This window comes from Leishmania mexicana, chromosome 29 (assembly GCF_000234665.1).
Source record: "Leishmania mexicana MHOM/GT/2001/U1103 complete genome, chromosome 29".
NCBI classification, from domain to species: Eukaryota; Euglenozoa; class Kinetoplastea; order Trypanosomatida; family Trypanosomatidae; genus Leishmania; species Leishmania mexicana.
Genome location: NC_018333.1, coordinates 706664 through 725778, shown reverse-complemented (window position 1 = coordinate 725778; position 19115 = coordinate 706664). Strand labels below are relative to the sequence as shown.

The 19115-nt window shown below is 59.2% G+C and overlaps 4 protein-coding genes across 4 annotated transcripts; all 4 read right to left on the bottom strand.

Moving 5' to 3' along the window:
* Nucleotides 1-844: 844 nt before the first annotated feature.
* LMXM_29_2060 (hypothetical protein, unknown function) lies at nucleotides 845-3670 on the bottom strand (the record flags this gene model as incomplete). Its single annotated transcript, XM_003877300.1, has 1 exon — nucleotides 845-3670. The coding sequence occupies one exon, from the start codon at nucleotides 3668-3670 to the stop codon at nucleotides 845-847; it is 2826 nt and encodes a 941-aa protein (XP_003877349.1).
* Nucleotides 3671-8778: 5108 nt separating this feature from the next.
* LMXM_29_2050 (ferric reductase transmembrane protein-like protein) lies at nucleotides 8779-9459 on the bottom strand (the record flags this gene model as incomplete). The annotated part of the gene is made up of 1 exon (XM_003877299.1): nucleotides 8779-9459. The coding sequence occupies one exon, from the start codon at nucleotides 9457-9459 to the stop codon at nucleotides 8779-8781; it is 681 nt and encodes a 226-aa protein (XP_003877348.1).
* A 1649-nt stretch (nucleotides 9460-11108) lies between these two features.
* Nucleotides 11109-15203, bottom strand: LMXM_29_2040 (putative calpain-like cysteine peptidase; the record flags this gene model as incomplete). Its single annotated transcript, XM_003877298.1, has 1 exon — nucleotides 11109-15203. One exon carries the CDS (start codon nucleotides 15201-15203, stop codon nucleotides 11109-11111), a length of 4095 nt encoding a protein of 1364 aa, XP_003877347.1.
* A 2231-nt stretch (nucleotides 15204-17434) lies between these two features.
* On the bottom strand, nucleotides 17435-18733 carry LMXM_29_2030 (putative mannosyltransferase; the record flags this gene model as incomplete). The annotated part of the gene is made up of 1 exon (XM_003877297.1): nucleotides 17435-18733. One exon carries the CDS (start codon nucleotides 18731-18733, stop codon nucleotides 17435-17437), a length of 1299 nt encoding a protein of 432 aa, XP_003877346.1.
* Between the last annotated feature and the right edge of the window lie 382 nt (nucleotides 18734-19115).

Genomic DNA, 19115 nt, shown 5'->3' with positions numbered 1-19115 from the left:
CGTGGCGAGCAGCCGCATCCGTCACAAGTTCAGTGAATAGAAGAAAGGGTGGAGAGGCGGGGGCAGTGGAAGAGGCGGAGAAGTGACATAGAAGGTAAAAGGGCGACGAGGGCCGGTGTCGTGCATGCAGCAGACGGCTGCGTTCTTTTTTTTCTTCTTGTGTATGTCGTTTGCCGCGCACGCCGCATGCCCTCGCAAATGGAGGGCGTTTCATGCCGTCGTGTGAACAACCACAACACAATAACTGAAGGATTATAAAGCGAACACACAAAACTGCGCCCCGTGAGCGTCGCCGTGGTCATCCATGCACACACACACACACGAATATTATCTGTCTCCATCCCCTATCGTGCCCGTGCCGCTTGGACGTGCAGCTCGTGCTCTCTCTCTCTCTGTGCGTGTGTCGGTATCCTTTCTTGAATCTCAGCTGCGTGTATGAGAGAAAGAGAGCGAGGGGGGAGGGAGGCAGGGACATGCGAATAGTTGCACGCGCACATGTTGGAGAACTGAACGTATATGCGTTTCTGAATGCAGCTGTGGCTGTGCTCGTGCTTTCGGCATCAATCATGGGCACCATGGAGGGAGCACGCTGGCCGCAGTGCACAAGAGAAAGAAACACAGAGCGGAGACAACAGGTGGTGCCTTCGTACGACTAAGAGGCTTCGTCGACGTCCTCGTCACCACTTTCTTGTACTCCAACAAGTGCGCCAAAACTCCGATGCCCACCACCCGCTGAGCAGGAAACAGCTGCATCGCAGCTGCACCCCCCCCCTCCCCCGCCATTGCTCTCCCGCTCCTCCTTCCCACCGTGTCAGGCCATCTTCCGACTCTCCGCTGCGGAGATTCACTTGAGCATGATCTCCAGCTTGTACCGTCGGTGCAGAAAGACGCCTAGAGTTGAGTTCAAGAGGATGAAGAATAGCGGCGAGCTGAGCACCTCGAGCGCGTACTGGCGCTTCCCTGCAGCGGAGAGAGCTCGGGGGTCCATAAACACGGTGCCCATCTGCCCGTCCACGTAGAACGGGGTCGACACTCCCTTGTACACACACTCCCCGCGGTAAAAGGGCAGCAAAATGAGCCGCCGTCGTCCCACTGATGTGGTGGTCGCTGGCAGCTGAAAGGCAGCCCCAAAGAGCTTTGCTGCTTTCCGAATACCGTCAACGTCTGCCTCGGACGGTGAGACTCGCGTCAAGGTCACAACAGACGCGTCGGCGTCCGCCGCAAACAGCGGTTCACGGTGTGGGGCGTCTTCGCCTCGTGCGATGCTGTCTTCCTCGTCGTGCGCGAAGGTAGCTGCAACGGGGGCTTCAGTGTATAACGCCAATGCGTTTCCCTGCGTATCAACGTCCACTGTTCGCAAGGATGTAGTAGACGACAGCAATATCCTTGGTGCCGTTTCTTCCGTTCGTCCGGAGACGGTTCCCTCTATCGACATTGTGGAACGCTCCGGTGCCACTGGAGGCGGAGAGGGCACCTCAGCGGCCGCCCCCGCGGCAACCTCAGCATCGCTCACCTGCTCTCCAGACCACTGCTCTTGGTGTTGGGCTTCAGGGGCGGATCCGGCCTGGAGATGCTCGCCATGTGCCGCGCGCACGAGAGCCTCGCCGAAGGCCTGACATGAACACAGCGCTGTATCACGCAACGAAAAGTCAGCGAGAAATGGACAGTGCGGCCGCGGCGCAGCGCCGTCGCTAGCAGGGGTGTTCGACGTATCAGACACACAGCTGCCCTGCGTCATCGCCAAGATGTCCGCGCGAGGAAAACCTTGTCGAGCGTGAGCACCTCTTAGGCTGCCGTCGTCGTGGTGGTCCGTCGTTTTTAACATTACGGCGAGGTCGTCAGCCAGCTTCTGGCCGCTCTGGCGCTGCAGCAGCTTCAGCACGTCAACCGCCAGGAGCGTGTCCTCACTCGGGGACGGCCGCTCGCCAACGGTGGGGTTCATCTGACGCGTGCGGAGGTAGGTGGCGTAGCGCTCATCCAGGGAGGTGGCTGCCTCGACTACGAGGCGCAACACTGTGGTCTGGTGCGCCATGGTGGTGCTCAAGACGGAACTCATCATGCTCAAGAGCTCCTGTTGTGTTTCCGGATTTCGGGCCACAATCGTAGCAGCGGCGCTGGAGGCCACAAACCGCGCGCGCAGCTGTGAGAGGGCCTTTAGGGACTCAAAGACCTCACTGTGATCATACATGGGGCACTCCAGCGCACTGTCCAGCAGGTCAAGCGTCTCAGCATCCATCAGGATATCCAGCGAGGACGCCGGACCGGCGGCGTCCTGCTCCACTTCGAGAATGTAGGTCATGCGCGAGTATGCCCACATGCTGTGCAGAAGGTTGTCCGTGATGAGTTGCAGCTCCTCTTCGGCCGCCAGCAGCGTGCGCCGGTCCCCCTCACTGAGACCGCACTCCCGAATGCAGGTGTTGCTCAGCGACCACTCCCACATGCGGGCCTGCATGAAGCACCGGAGGATAGAGAGCACCGCCTCCGTAAGCGTGCGCGTCATCGCACCATGCTCCGCAACCTGCCCGCGAAAACTGCAGTCCGGCTCTCTGGGACTATCTCTGAGGATAGGGTCGGGAACGGTGTCCGCAACTCTGCGAGGAAGCTGCGATGGTGGTGCTTCCGCTTCGACCGAGGCCGCGCCAGCGCGTGGCGACCTCCGTGAAAGCGACCGGATCACCCCCGTGCGAGTGCGCGACGACGGCGTCGTCCCATCTGGTGATGTAGCACCCGAGTCGTGCGCGTTGTGCACGCATGAGTCCCGGTGTTCCTGCTGGCGTGCTCGGAACATCCGCACGCTGAACTGCAGGCGACTCTGCCGTGAGCGCCTGTGCTCCTCTCCTCGGTGCACCTTTGGCTGCGCGAGCTCCTTCATTACGGTATACATGCGGGTCAGCAATGTGTGAATGCCGCGACAAACCGCGTCGATGCCCTCCATCACATGGTCCAGCTGTCGGCAGAGCTGCACCTCGGCTGTCATGAAGGTGACGCACTTGTCTCGAATGACGTGCTTTTGCGGCGGCGATGCATGGCTCGCCATCTGCTGGAACTGGTACACAACCAAGTCCCCCATAATGTTCTCCAGCAAGCGAGAACGTTCGAGGTGGGGCAGCAGGGCGTCGCGGGCAATGACGCATTGTGCCCGCACCAGCGACCAGACGTGCACGGCGTACATATGAAACCCCTTGTTGCGCCGCACGTAGGCTTGATGCGCGGCGCTCGACAGCTCCAGAACCACTTTGCTCATGATCGTGCTGAGCCGTCGAAGATCCTGCAAGACGGTCTCGCCCAGGCGGGCGGTGTTGGCGAGGAAAGACAGGGTAGCGTTAGGTCTGCCGCCGCCATCAGCCCAATGCGGCACTGTCAAGTCCACCTCCACCCCCTCCGTCGTCTTGAAGGAGGGGTGAACTCGGAAGTCGAAGCCGAAGCCGGTGGTGCGGTGTTGGCATTGGACCTCCACCTCCGGTACTGCCAGCCGCACGGCCGTCATGGAAGTCACGTCGATCTCGCTCAGCTGCAAGGTTGCGCCATGCTGCTTCACTAGGTAATCCTTCACCAGCACTGGCACAAAGAACAGTGTGATGAAGTACGGAAACGGGGCCTCTTGGTCAGGGGTCTGCGCCACCGCTGCGGCTGCCGCTCCTACCTGCGCGGCGCCGCTCGTAGAATCCATCGTTGTAACTTCTCTCTCTTGACTGGCATCAGCGCCGCGATCCGTATCGATCACAGTGGCCGTACTCGCGCCAGGCAACCACCCCTCCGGGGGTCGTCGCCCTGGTTGATGCAGCTCTACGCAGAGGTACTGGTGGTCCGAAAACTGCCCGCGACACTCGGCACAGACGCGGCTCCAGCAGTATGTGCACACCTCACACGTGGGGGACGCACAGGAGCACCATTCGCACTCGTGCAGTTCCTTCGCCGCATGGATTTCCTTCATCAGGACGACGGAGGTCGCCGCGACAGGTGGTCCTTGTGAAAGAGATGCCTCTGCAGCCACAGGCGATGCAGCAGCGGCCCTCAGCGGCAGGGTGACTGAATCACGCCTCATCTCCCCGGCACGGGTGAGCGCTTCTTTGTCCTCCGCTGCACTCAGTAACAGTTTGCGCTCCAGCAAGCGAGATCGACGCACGAGTTGGTGACGCAGGAGTACACACATGTTGGTGATGTAGTGGTTCTTCGGAACCGTGCGAATGTCGCCTTGTGTCACCGTCACCGCTGCGCAACGATAGGCGCAGGGTACCTCAATCTGCGAGGTGCGATCGCGCGACACGGTGGAGTAGAGACATCGCAGGCAGAAGCAGTGCTGGCACTCGAGAACGCGCGGGTCAATAAAAACGGACCCGCATATGACGCACATGAGCTCTTCGTGGATCCCGTCCACAAGAGCCTCCTGCGTCTGCTGCAGCTCCGCCTCCACCTCCGAAAGGGAGCACGGCAGGAGAGCCGGTGACGGCGCGTCTTGGAGACTCGCCATCCGTCAAGCGAGAGGGGTCCGCGCTTCGGGTACCGCACGCAGCAACGAAAAGTGCGGAAGAGAACGCACCGGCGCGTGCCTAGAGAGGGTGACGACGGAAGAGTACGCTCGGGGAAGAACGGTACCGACGACAGCTCCTAAGGAGAAATCTCGCCGTGGTGCTGTCACACGTGCGTGATGCCGCCTTGGGTGGTGGCCGAAAAGGACCGGGATGTGCACACTTGCAGAGTCCAAAAAAAGAAGTCCCGCAGAAGAGTACCGCCACCACAACACGGAGCAAGTAGCTGGAGTGAAGGGCGCGCGCAAGGCGCTCACGTGTTCCGCAGCGGCGTCGCCTTGTACTCACAAACACACACACACGCCTATCCTTGTCAACGCCGTTACACGAGGGGATGGGAGCAGCTCAATCAGCGCTGCAGGTCAAGACTACTATGGCCAGGGAGGTTGTGGCGGCAACGACAGCAGTCCCACCGCTGCCCTCCACGGAAAGAGCTACGAACAAAGGTCACAAGCGAGAAACAACAACAACAGCAAGAGCAAAATGCCGAGGGGCGGGTATCCTGCGCCCCCCCCCTGCTGTCCCTTTTCCTCAGGCACCCGGGGTTGTCACACGTGAGCGTAAGAAAATGACGCGGCTGGTACAACTCCACATCCAGGCCGCAGGTGTTCGGGACGTCTCTTTCCCTCTCTTCGGCCACGTCAGGTGTACGCAAGAAAACGCGCACAAAGACGGAGCAACACCTGTGTGCTCGAGAAAGGTGTGCGTGTATGCGTGTACGTATGTATGTGAGCGTGCGAGATCGCAAGGATACAGAAGGCGGGGGGGAGGGAGGGGTATGAGTCTGCTAACGCGCAGGTGAGCCGTTTGCTACTGGCGTCGCGGTAGCGTTGAAAAAGCATATGTACACGTGGCAGCACAGAGTTGTATATACGTGTGTGTGTGTGTGTGTGTGTCGGAGAACAGCATGAAAGACGGAGAGTGTGAAGGGAAGAAAATGAGTACACTGACGAAAGAGAGCCCGATATGTCGAATGACGTTCATACAGCTGCGCCGCTACACTGCCGGTGCGCGTCGTCAGTGCAGTCTCTCCCGCGCGCACATCCGCCCTACGATTGGCGCTGACTCACAAAAGTCTGTGACAACATGAAGTGACTCGTCTCCCTCTCTCTATCCCTCAGCACTTCGGAGTTCAAAGGGACGCAATAACATACATAGAGAGAGAGTGAACCCTCTGAGAGACTGTCCACCATCACGGGAGTGCAGAAAATGTGCGTGGGACAGTTTGAGGTGGTTGCAGAGATGGCGATATGTCGTTCAGTGCAGAGCCGTGGCCGTCAGTGTAGGAGTCGAAAAAAGGGGGAAAAAGCGCAAGAAAAGGGTAGTACAGGCGCAGACCCAATGCGGCAAGGGCACCGGGCGTGGGGCACACGGCGACAGCTGCTGTTCCCTCCCACTGGCCATGCATGTTCAGCAGCGTATTTTGGAGGGTCCTCTTCAGCATCCCACAGCCCACAGTGGCTGGATGATGGCTAAACTGCTTCGGACGGGCTAGCAATGATGAGACGACATCGCCAATCAAAGACCTCCACGTTCAGCACAGGTGACTCGATGCCACTCAGCCATGCCGCCACCGCGGCACCTTCGTGAGTACGTCTTGGCACGACTGACTTCCTCACAGTTACACCGCCAAGATTCGTGCGGCGAGCCCGACTAATGTCTTCCATGACAGCATTCTTGTCGGAGACGCGGCCGGTCGCGTCGACGAGAGGATCGCGAACGGCCTCCCTAACGCCTCACCGTCTCGGTCAAATGTCGGCGAAGTGAGAGAAAAAATGCCTTCGCGCTGTATTGCCTTCGGGTACCACCGCTCGGTCGCATGTCAGCTGTCAAGATCCCCTCTTCTAGTGCATGCGCTAGCACTTCAAAGGTTCCCGGGGTCGCGCATATGAACCGCGTAGGGCTGAGGCAGACGCGGCAGGCCTGGCCAGTCACGTTGTGTGCGCGTTACTCGAGAAGGTTTGGCCGAGGGCATAGGTACGTCGAGGGGATGAGTGGTGGCTTGCCAAGGATATCCGGCGTAGCAGCCGTTGCATGCGCACAGCCGATGCATCGACAACTGACGCAGGGATGCACTGCCGCAGCAGATGCTCGTTTACCAACGCGTTACTGTGCAGTCTCAGCAAAGCGCATAACCGCCTTTCCCACCTCGGCGCCATAAGGCACCGCGACTTGCCTGCGACTGCTACCAACGGTGACTCCGATGGGGGTGAGGATGCACGTGGTCAAGCCCGGCCATATATCCTCCCGCGCCACTTCCAAGCTGCACATCACGCAGCCCTTCGTACCTCACTCAATGACCCTCATGGTGGAAGACTGCGAGTGTGCGTGCACATCCATGATACCGCCTGCTGGTGGGGTGGGCGGTAGTGCCGCGTATGCACAAGCGGCTCCTCAGTTTGTGCCTTGGTGGCCGTCACCATTTTGCAGGGAATTCTAAGCCTCTGCATCTTGTCAATCCGGCCCTTCCGCTGCCCTACCTCCTCTGCGTTGCATGCAGCCATACACTTCCATACATCCCACGTGGCCAATGCGCGGCAAAACACGTCCTCTTCAGGCGCCGAAATGGTGGCGCTATCAGGCAATACATAACTGTGCCTGGAGGGAGTCGGTGGGTAGTAGAGGCCGCTGTTTCGGGACGGCGTATCGTGGGTGACCCAGACGCGGCGCTCCAGCACCGCAGCACTGCCGAAAAAGGAGAAGGCGGTGCCGATGGCAAGCTCGACGATGCCACTGGCGACAACGTCCTAGTTCAGCTGAGGGAGGTCTCGAACAGCGGACAGAAAGCCGCAGAGTGGTGAGGGGGGAGGGGCAATCAGTTTGAAGAGCCTACTCAGAGCGGATGTATCGGTGTTCTCGTAATCCACGCTCGAACAGGAAAAGAGAAAAGGGACCTGGCAACGGCAGCCCTTGCGCATACCATACAAATCGCAACGACAGAGAGGGGCAGCGGGGACAGAAAACGTGCGGGGAGTTGCAGCACCACTTCCCACCTCCGAGAAGCCCATGCATGCGGAGTTCCGTTCGTTGTGAGCTCAGTCCACTGGCGCCCGTGTGCCCTGTCGCGTATCCCTTGAGGCGCATGTGGTTGAATCGACCAACAAGCACACCCACAGAGTGCCCCACTCCTCTCATCCTTCTCTCTTTCTCTGAGGCTCTACTGCCCATCCCTCACCAACAAGGTGCAGAGAGCAAGTTTTTTTGACAAGGTGCACTGTTCCTGCTGTACCACATGAGCCCCAGCGCCACTCTGCCCCAAGACCGGCCCTGCCACACGGCCCCATCCCCATGCGCCTGGTCCCAAGCAGTGCTAGACACACGCGCAAAGTACAGCAATGCGGCGACGCAGGCACCAAAGAGCACGGCACCGGCCACAAACCCCACCCACTTCACGCTCCTCAGGCCCCCACCCTGACGCAACGCCGCCCACGACCTGGCCGCCGACTTCCGCAGCAACACATCGCTCCGGCCTCCATACGTCGTCGGCACTTGGACCCTGTCAACACCAGACGTGGCTTGGGATCGGCAGGGGATATAGGAACGGGAGGGGGGAGGCTGCCTGGCGTTTCCCTCGCAGAGTGGGCGCCACTGGCCTCTGAGTATACCGTCCTTTGAGCTGTCCCTCGTCATGCGGGCGACATGAACGCCATTCAGAATGAATATAAGTACTAAGAGGATCAAAAGATCAAGGGAATAGTTTATCCTTCTCCAACCCGGTCGTTACGTGTCCAACTGCGCATGTGTGGGTGTGTGGCTAGAAAGCCTCCCGCATGCGCTGCCGATCAAACCGCCGAGAAAAAGGAAACGTTTAGGCCAGAAAAAGGAGGGAGGGAGAGTGTTGTAAGAACAACATTGCACACGTCACCACGGCGTGCTGTGTTGCAGTCTCCATACGCAGTGCCGCGCCCCCTTTTTCTCGCTTCCCCCCCCCCCGTCGTGCCGCGCGAACACACACAGATACACACATACAAACAAAAGAAAACAAAAAAGAAGCGCCGCAGCGGCTAGCCGTGTAGAACGTGGGTGATGGTCGGCGGGGAAAAAGGGCAGAGGAGGTGCCCAAATGTATCTGCGTACGTTTGCTTGCTCAGTATTCCCTCCTCCCTCCCCAACCACCACCACCACCCACCCCCTTCTCCTTCCCGTTACCCTCCCTCTCCAGCTCGCCCTCTTCACAGGTGCCCACACAACATTGACAGTGTCTTTGAGTGGGTGGTCCTTGACGCCCGTGTCGATGCCTCGCTGCGGCCTACATGAGAAACCCTGCACCCGTGGTGGCAACAGACGCGAGGACAATCGCCGTCCGGATCAGCGAAGGCGGAATCATCCTCTCCGCGTACTCGGTGGTGAGAAAGCCTCCGACCATTGCCATCATCGCAGTCACGGCGATGGTTACGCTGACGCACTTGTGCACTGTCCGCACTATCGGACGCTTCGGGTTCGCTGGCGCCAGCACATAGCGAAGGATGGAGCCGAGGACCATCTGACACACAATTGTCAGGCCGCAGAGGGTACCCATGATACCGTGCAACGACTTGAGATGTGGGTATCCTTTCTTTAGTTTTGTGTACTCCACCGCAGAAAATCCACCAGCCGCCGCCAACTCCATCACGAAGGAGGCCAGCTGGTGCCGCATGATGATCTCGTGGCGCGAAAGCCGGTTTTCGAGCGGCGGCCGCCGGTGTGCCTGACGCAGTTGCTTCATGTCTCGTACAACATCCGGCATCACCATGACAAAGGCCAGCATCATGCAAATGGGGTGATATTGGAAGATGTCCGTGCAAGTCCCGGACTTGCGAAACAGCTGCAGTGACACCGGCACGATGATGCCGATGGCAGCCAGTCTGCGGCATAGACTCTTCAACTCCACCCGAGGTGCGGGGATGTCCTGAATGCCGGGCAGGCTTGCCTCACCCTTGATGGTCGTCATTGTGAATTACACGACGAAGCGAAAAAAACGATACAGGACAGAAAACAGTGAGGACGCGGCGTATCATCGAGTGGGCGGTTGTGCTACGCCGGGGCAGATCTAAAGGGAACCCCCGCGATTTTTTTTTTTCAAAGGAAGGCAAGAAGGAACAGCCGGATAATGCCTACACCACGGTGTAACAAGGGGGTCGTCCATGGGAGGGGAGAGGGGGGGGGGTATTCGAGCGGCGCGGTCGAGATGTAAAACGACAAGGGGACATGCTTCGGATACGCGGGAGAGAGCGGCGGAGAGACAAGCGTGGTCTGCGAGGGAAACGCTGCGAGCAAAAACGCTGATGCGATGACGCTCGCCTGATCGCCAATGGTGAGAGCATATGTGCTGACGCGGAGAGCAGTCATTGTTGCCCATGAAACGCATCCAAGGACGCCCATTAGCCTCCCATACACTGTGCTGAAGTCCCGGCAGAGCACAGCGAAGACGGCACTCTCTTTCTACTTTAATAACCTGGCGATGGTTTTGTTGCTGTTGTTGGTGTGGCCATCATGCAGCAGAGGCGGAGAGCAACAGGCGGAGAATCGATACACACATGCCGGCAGGCGCACATACACAAAACAGAGGGCGAAAGGAAAGCGAGGAATAAAACAAAAGCGCACACCGGGTGTTTTCCCCGCCCCCTTCGCGTCGCTACCGTGCCGACAAGCGCTGGTGCGAAGGGGGCGGGAGGCACGGCGGTGGGAGAGCGCAGATACGTAGAGAAGCTATACATAAATTGGCCAAGCAAGAAAGAAAGGGCAGCCCGAAAACACACACGTGGCCTCCCATCTCCCCGCGCCCTTGTCGGCAGTGGGACCATGCGACGCTGAACTCCAACGAACAGGGAAGATGGCGAGGGAAGGTGACAAGGATTCCATTGGTACCAAAATAGCGGGAGGAAGCAACTCCCCACCCCACCCCACCCCCCAAAAAAAAGAAGCCAGGCAGACAAAGCAGCTTTCAGGCATCGCACCGCAGCATCGGAGCGGTGGGGAGGGAGGGGGAAGAGGGGGGGCGACAGGGAGGGCGGAGAGCACGGACAGAGAATAATAGGAAGGCAGGAGATGGGTCCAGGAGGTCCACGTGAAAGTCACGGAGCGCAAGAAGCATCGAAGGAGTGAGGGTGACGTCGCCACACACAGCAAAGCACGACAGTCGCTAATCAACCACATACGTGTGCGGGCCACTTACCTCCGCTCTCTTTGACCTCCCCCACCCCTCCTTTGCTACTTCCACTTCAATGCCTTTCCCTCTCGCTCCGCCACTACCTATACAGTTCTCTGGCCCATGCGCATTGCGGGTTCTTTGTTCAATATGTTGTGGAGAGCCTGTGGGTAGCGTGGGAAGCGACAGAACACAGGCAAGCGAGCACATTTCCCTCAGCAAATATCAGGCAGACGCACAAGCAGGCACGAAGGGGAAGCAGTATGCGGGGGAAAGGACTGCACGCCCCGCGTGTGTGCGTGTGTGTGTGCATGCATATCCGCCAATGTGGGTGTGCACACGACACCTCCCCCTCTATTTTAGTTGTAGGCAGACCTCAAAAGTAAACCAAAGGAGGTCCGCCCATGTATAAGGAAGAGGGGGAGGGTGGCGGGGCGCTGCGAAGTGGATAGCTATGGTGGGTATGCCGCAGCCACGCGCAACGGGTAAACGCCATAATCTGCCGAATCGGACGAGATGGTCATAAGACACCTCCCTTTTGAGCTGGTCGGCTGCAGGCATGGGATGATGATCAACGACTCTGGCGGGCGCTCGTCGAGGTCGAAGCTGCCCTGCACATAGGTGCCATCGACGTATGCGGATTGCGACAGCACGGCTCTGGACTCCAGTCGCCCCTCCACCGGCTCCCCTTGCTGTCGATCGTTGCCGATTACAGAGAACATGATAGCTGGCTCGATGGTGTCGTAGTCGACCATCCGCAGCGATATGTCGAATCGCTGAAGCGGCCGTAACTTTGACAGCTCCACCTGCGGGTGTCTGGTGCCTTCGTAGTAGCTGCCACTGCCCTTCTCGTCATCCCAGCACAGTTCCACCTCCTGCTTTGCCCACACCGGCAGGGTCATCACCTCGAGCAGCGGCGCGGCGCACCATACCCGGTAGTCCACGTGCACGCGTGTCCCTGCTGGGTGAAGAGAGCATATGGCCGTGTAGTACTCAACACTACTGTGAGGAGCAGGCGTAATGGCCGTCTCAAGGACGGTGTGACGGTCAAGCACGTACGTCTGCGCAGCGTGAGGATCGAATTCGCAGACGGTGCGGGTGGGGCGGCCTTCCCCGTCAACCTCACCGGGCGTGATGGCGAGTTGCAAAGTGGGTGTGCCGTACATGTCCTCCGCCGGCAGCGAAGGCTGCTCGCACGCCTCGTCGACACCAAAGTTCATCATGTCCTCACCTGCCGCCGAGAGGTGCATCGTCGCAGCGACGACAACGCGACACGTCGCGCTAGATAACATGGTGGATTCGGTCTCGATGAAATGATTGACGGAGTTGCGCGAAAGGCGTGTGCTGCTTCGTTCCCCTTGCTTTTGGAGTAGAAGGTTCGCATCCCGCGAAACGCGGGTCTTCGAGTCGAAAAAAATGGCCACCTCACCGTCATCCCGCCCCACCTGTCGCGCGCTAGCGGAACCGCAGCAGAGCAGCTCTGACGGCACCGTTCGGTGATCCCAATACTGTGACTCCTGTGCCCCTTGCAATACAAACGGCGAGGTCGAGGTGACGACGAGGTCGAACTCGTCCAGCACCCTCGGCGCGTATGTGGTCGGCACTATCCAGTACTGCGCGCCGGCGTCGAGCAAGATTCCCAGCGACAAGCAATCGCCACTTTGGCGCTCCTCGGAGGAGAGAACCGAAGAGAACGCGCAGCCGCTGCCACGTTCGATGGCGCCGAGATCCCTGCCACCCAGTGCCTCCTGTACGCTACCGTCATCCTCTTGATTGCCGGCGACGATGTCGTCCACGGAGCTCATGGGCAAGGAAGCAGTTGTGCTAGTGTCCGCCTGTCTTCGACTGGCCGGGGGACAGTGCAGCGGGTAGTGCGTGTCACGCAGAAGCTGCAAGCCGATACCACCAACACCGTCCTCCTGCCCGCGTACGGCGCCGCGGGTCCGACGAAGACCCGGATCGCGTCGTGTCAGCTGCACATGAACCATCGTCCGGTAGAGGAAGGAGAGCCTATAGTGCGGGTTCCTGTACCATGACGGCTCACGTGCGTTGCCGCCGGCCGAATCGCGTGTCCAGGTGCCGTGCACGTCCTGCCGGTAAAACTCGTCACCAAAGATGCGACACGTGTGCACCCACTCAAAGTTCTGCAGGAAGTCCGTGTAGGATATCCAGAAGGTAGACTTTGGCACGTGCGGCCGCGTCGCTGCAGAGGGCCTGGAGTGGCTCATCACGGGGCACACGGGGGTCGTTAACGACGCTTCCGCCAGTGATCCTCCCCTCTCGCTCAAAGCCGTCAGCAGCGAGCGCTTCACCGACATGTTCGCCAGCGTCAAAGCGGAATTGGATAACTGCAAGAGGCAGCTGCCGGCCCTCGGCGTGCGTCTGCCACTGTGGGCGCACGTCAGCAGTAGCTCAGCAACCTCAGGATGCTTTTTCCACAGTGGCGAATCGTCCGCCCAGTCGCCTGACCATTTCTCCGTGCCGCACCAAGGATTGCGCAGCTCTAGCAGGCGTACCCCGCCCGTGTGGCACACGCGCACGATCTGGTAGCCGCAGCGTGGGTGAATGCCGCTAAATGTCCGCGACGCGTCTCTGCTAAAAGCAATGGCGCCAGTCCGATTCGACGACACGCCGGACGCGCCGGTGCGGGAATCCAGGGAAATGCTGCGACTTTCGAGAAACGACCGCTTGACAGACGCCGTTTGTCGACCACACGGTGGGCTGCCGTATTCCTCTCGCACGTCCGCGTTGCACAGAGGTACCCCGAGAACCATGTGCAGTCCCTCGAACAGCGTCGGCGACGCCAGCTCCACCGGGTGCAGCGGATAGCTGTCGTAGATGCCCCTCGTGAGGCGTGACATGACACGGCCGCAGTTCTTCGCCACCTCTTCACAGATCAGCGAGTCGTCTGGTACGGTGCCCACAACAGTGTCGCAGCTGCCACCGTGCACTGCTGCGTCATCGCCGCCCTCACCAGCACCGCTGTTCGCCCGCTGGAGGTTTTCTTTGCGCAGGAACTGCCAGGCGATGGGCTTGCGTATGTTCGGGCTGTCGATGCCGACGTGGTGTTTGTCGAAGTGCGCGTCCAAGAGATGGTAGCCACCGTGCACCTTTGCCAGCATCTTCTCGAAGATGCATGGCCAGAACGCCTTGCTATCCATCGAGGGCTTCGTGAAGATCAACCGGCCGTACTTGTCCACCGGTAAAAAGTCATCCACGAGAAGGTAGCGCCATTGGCCTTCGACAAACATTCGCATGGTGTAGATGCCCGGGGAAGCAGTGCCTCGCTGCACTCGCGTCCCACCGTGTAGAAGCCCTGTGGAAGATGCGCAGAAAAGGGCGTGCAGCGACTGGATCTCCTTCACGCTCGCCATGAGTGCTGCGAAGGTCCAGGTGAACCCTTCCGGGATATCTGTAGGGAGCTGCCCGAGGACCGAGGTGGCGTGCGAATACGTGGCGTCGCTGCCGCGGTGGCCATCACCCGCAGCCGCCCTTTCGGCGCCCATCATGTCTTCTACTGGATCTTTGCAGGTGTCCTTTGGATCAGCGCCGCTGATACTGGGTGCAGCCTGCCGTGCTGTGTCGCTCCAATGCGTTGCCGCACCCTCCCACCCAAAGAGCGTGGCATCAGGGTAGAGCTCTCCGATGCGCCGCCAGCCCGCGATGCCGTACGTGTGCCGCGCCGTCCTGTGCAAATGGTCGTTGTGCGAGCTGAACTGGTCGTCGTCAAACACGTAGTGTCGATCCTCGCACCACATCCAGGCATCCTTCGTGGGATTCACGTCGAAGAAAAAGTCGGCTACGCCGTGGGTGTAGGAACGTAAGACGTGCTGCAGCTCGTGCGCTGGGATGCGCTGGGAAGGCCCGGTGCTACCCGCTGCGGTAGGTGCTGGATTAGCATCATGGAGGAGCATCGCCGCAGCAGACTTGCCGCTACCGGCGGGAGTGGACAATACCACCTGCTCGGTTCTAGGACTACCAGGCTTGGAACAGACCGAGCACGTCTCGGCGACTGAAGAAGCGATGACGAAAATTCGACGCGACTTACCGTCAGCCACCGGCAACACCGCCGACGCGGCTCTGACGAGCTCCCGGTTCTTCTCGAGCTGCACCTCAATCGCCGTCACCATGGAGGGGCGCACGAGTGTGTTGTCCAGGAAGATGTACTGCACAACAGAGTTCTGATTCGCCAGCTCCAGCAGCGCTGAGGAGCTGGCGAGGGTGATGGGGTTGTTAGACAGGTTCAGCTTCAGCAGGGAGGGGTGCTGTCGGAGGCGCGCACAAATCACCGCCACAGTGTCATCGCTGAGCTGCTGGTCACGTAGGTCGAGACTCCGCAGCTGCACCGCGCTCTCGATGACGTCCAAAAGTGGAATAATACCTTTTCTACCTAGAAAGTTGCGCGATAGGTCGAGTGAGGTAAGACCGGTCACCTCACCTGGCACATCAGAGAGCAGCCGCACCACTGCGGAGTTGCACGCACACCCCAGCTCGCTGCACCGCTTTTTGTAGATCTCTCGCTGCGAGTAGCCGATGTAGTAAGACATCTTATGCTTCAACACGCGCGAAAAGGCAGCCGGGGAAACGACGATGGGGACGAGACAGACACACGGTTTATCGAGGTGAAAAAGACGCGACGCCGTTTTGTTTTGCCTGTTCTTGTATTTCGCGTGCTCCGACGGATGTTCTGCATGTAGCCGCAGTGGGCGGAGGGACGGGAGAGAATTCACGAGAGAGGAGACGATTGCCCACAACATAGAACGCGTGCCACGCCCACTATTGGAGAAGAGATGAGAGATGCGCATCCAGGGGTACGTTGACAAGGAACTTTGTGCTATGGATGAAGTGGAGACACCGGCATCATCAGTTTGCGTGTGTGGTGGCGGCTCCGTTGGACTAATCCACGCACGCGGCCACACACGCACACCAAAGAGCCCGAGACAGGCCTCGCAACTCCCTCGAACAGTCTCGAATGAAAACTCCAGAACGACAACCGGAGGGTCAACTTTAGCTGGTCAACTAGGAGATCCACATTCTGCTGCCCCAGAGAAAGCCAGATGAGAAGCGAGGCCGTGGACCTCGCACCCCTCCCCTCCTCCTCCTGTCTCTTGATGGCGCTGCGCATCCATTTGTCGAGGGTGCCGATGACCAAAGTTGCAGTGAAGACAGATGAGGCAGTGAAAGGGCGGAAAAAAAATACGAGTAGTAAGCAGGAAACCCTTTTTTGTCGTTCGGCAAGGTGCACTGTTCCTGCTGTACCACATGAGGCCCAGCGCCACTCTGCCCCAAGACCGGCCCTGCCACACGGCCCCATCCCCATGCGCCTGGTCCCAAGCAGTGCTAGACACACGCGCAAAGTACAGCAATGCGGCGACGCAGGCACCAAAGAGCACGGCACCGGCCACAAACCCCACCCACTTCACGCTCCTCAGGCCCCCACCCTGACGCAACGCCGCCCACGACCTGGCCGCCGACTTCCGCAGCAACACATCGCTCCGGCCTCCATACGTCGTCGGCACTTGGACCCTGTCAACACCAGACGTGGCTTGGGATCGGCAGGGGATATAGGAACGGGAGGGGGGAGGCTGCCTGGCGTTTCCCTCGCAGAGTGGGCGCCACTGGCCTCTGAGTATACCGTCCACTGAGGGGTGTGTGTCCTCCCGTCATCAGGAAAAAGTCAGTGATAAAGCGAAAAGCAGAGACGACTGTGAAGAAGATGTACTACGTCGATTTTTATGTCTGTGTGTCTGTGTGTGTGCGTGTGTGTGCTTGATGAAAAGCTAGGGTATCCGCAAGGACGCATGTGCTCCCAACGAGGAAGAGACCACCTAGCATTGGCCCCTCGTCCTTCTCGTCGAGTACCTGAAGGAGCAGGCAGAATGAACAAGGAGCCATCAAAGGTGTTGGGAGGTGCGTGCACCGGCGGAGATGGCGTACATAAAACAAAAGGGCGTCGTCTTGAGGTAAAATCTATGTATACGCGTCTGTGTCAGAGGAAGAGCGCGTGGAGCAAGAACGACAGCAGCACAGCCGACGCCTGACGAGTCCGGAAGGATATCTATTCAGTCCTCAATGGGTGCCGATGGCAGCACGAGCGTGCCCGTGTGGAAGCAGGCAAGGGAATAAGAACAGTGAACCCACTACTAGATGGCAGCCTCGTTTCGTCTTCAGCACCTTTCGTCAGGTCAAGAAGGCAAAAGTGGTTTACAAGAGCAAGACGCCGTCAGTGTTTCGCATATTAGAGCGTAACAGAGGACTGCGGCTGCACACGTGATGGCAGGTACCCGTTTCTGCGATATGATCCCTGTATCGTGCGGGACATCTGCGTGCGTCTGCCGCACACAACGCCGCAAACAGAAACACACGAGCACACACACACACACGTACACATGAAAAAAAACGAGTAGAGGAGAGAAAACAAGGGGAGACAACGGTACCACAAAGGACCCCGGCATCTGCGACCCGCACGCACGTTGGTGCTCTCCCCATATAGTTTGTTTTTGGCTTTCCTAAGCTCTATTCTCCATGTAAAACGTCGGTACGCGCGCGACGACACCAACATGCGCCGTCAACGCGGAAAGAGAAACGGAGAGAAAAGGAGAAGAGAGGAAACCCGCAGCATCCCTGCTACTGCGCAGCCTGCAGCCGGCAACACCATGACGTCAAGGGTTCGGGGTAGCACGGTGACGTGCTCTGCATGGCTCTCCTCCGCCTCAAAGCGCCAGCCCAGCATCAGAGCGACCCGCCTACCGCAGAGACACGTGCCATTGATGAGGAATCACGCCTGTTTGAACGCCGGGCGGAGGTCCTTCATGCCGATGGTTATACGACTACGATAGCACACCCGCCCCAGCCACGCGGCGAGGCCCACTGTGGCAAGGAAGAAGGCGCATGACACGATCCAGAGGCGGCCGTAGTGGTTCTGTCCCTCGAACTCGAGTCCGTATGCTGTCCACACCCACAGCGGAATCATGAGGCTCCACATGAGAATGATCGCGACAGCGGAAAGCAGCGGCGGCCGCTCTGACTTGGGGGTACTAGTGGCACCCGTCAGCCGTTTCGGCTGCGCCGGGTCGCAGAAGACGAATGCGAGGAGCGGAAGGAACCACACGAAGTACTGCACAGTGCAGACCTTGTTGAAGGCGACGAAGAGGATCGTCTCAACGCAGCAGGCGTGGGCAATGTTCTTGCGAAGCTTCCATGAGGCGTAGCACAGCACCGCGAGCTGCGGCAGAAACGCAAACAATCCGACGGAGTAGTCGACGCCAACGCCAAGGTTGCGGCGGCCCATGTTGAGATACATGAGCAGCCAGTACGGGGAGAAATTGTGCCGGTGGTCCTCGCGATGGATGTGGTAGATGAAGGCCTCGTCGAGGTACTGCTGGCCGTAGATCAGGTAGCACACATACGTTGGAACAGCGAAGGCGACCGTGAAGCAGAGGGCACAGCCGATCACGACGGGGGCGGTGTCAGCGAGACGACCGAAGAAATCTTTTTGCGACGCGCGCTCCCACACGCCGAGCACCAAGGGAAGCGCGTAGATGACAGGATAGATTTTAAAGTGTACGGCGAAGCCGAGGATCGCCGCTGCGGTGAAGTGGCGACCCTCCGCAAACTTCGCCAACACGCCCATGCTCATGAAAGAGATGAGCATGTCACTGTTTCCACGCGTCGACACGTTCAGCACGACGGGGTTGAAGAGGATCCAGATAACTACCATCCACTTGGCGCTCCGCTCCGTCGTAAAGCGCAGGAGCATGTGAAAGCAGTAGTAGGCTGCGCCAAGGTCGCTCAGCGTAAAGACAACCTTCCCAAGGGGGTTGGCGGTCAGCACGGCGGGGATCACCAGGACCGCCAGAAGCGGCGTGTAACGGTACGTCGTGCGATCAAATGGCGTTCCGCCGTGGAGCAGCTCCCTGGCGCCATCAACCACAATCATGTAGTCGATATCCGTGTACTTGACTCGGCAGTAGGAGTCGTGGAAAGCGGCGTAAATAAGCAGCACGAGCCGCACGAGCCCTCCGTAGAGGAGAAGCGTGCGAAGGCTCTGCCTGTCCAGCCACGTTTTGTTGCTCATAGTGAGAAAGGGGGTCAAGAGAACGGCGCACGCGCGTGCGTAGGTAGGGAGAGTGGTTGGTGCAGAAGTAGGTGATGAGATTTCCGTAAATGCCCCCCAGCAAGAGATGCAGCCGTGTGTGAGAGCCTGCACGTATGCCCACCGTGCCTCCCGCTCTTCCGCCTAGGCGTCTGCTTGTGCGAAGGAAGTTGGGGCACGCTGCGAACTAGAGAGTCACAAGAGAGCACCGAAAGACAAAGTCGAAGAGAACAGTGAAAGCGGTGGACGAAGCAAAGCCACCACAGCCCAAACCAAGCGCCAGCACACCAGAGGGAGGTGCCAGTGGAAAGGCAGACGGGGCAGGGCGCAACAGACAGAAAATGTGTGCCACAACAATCCCTCT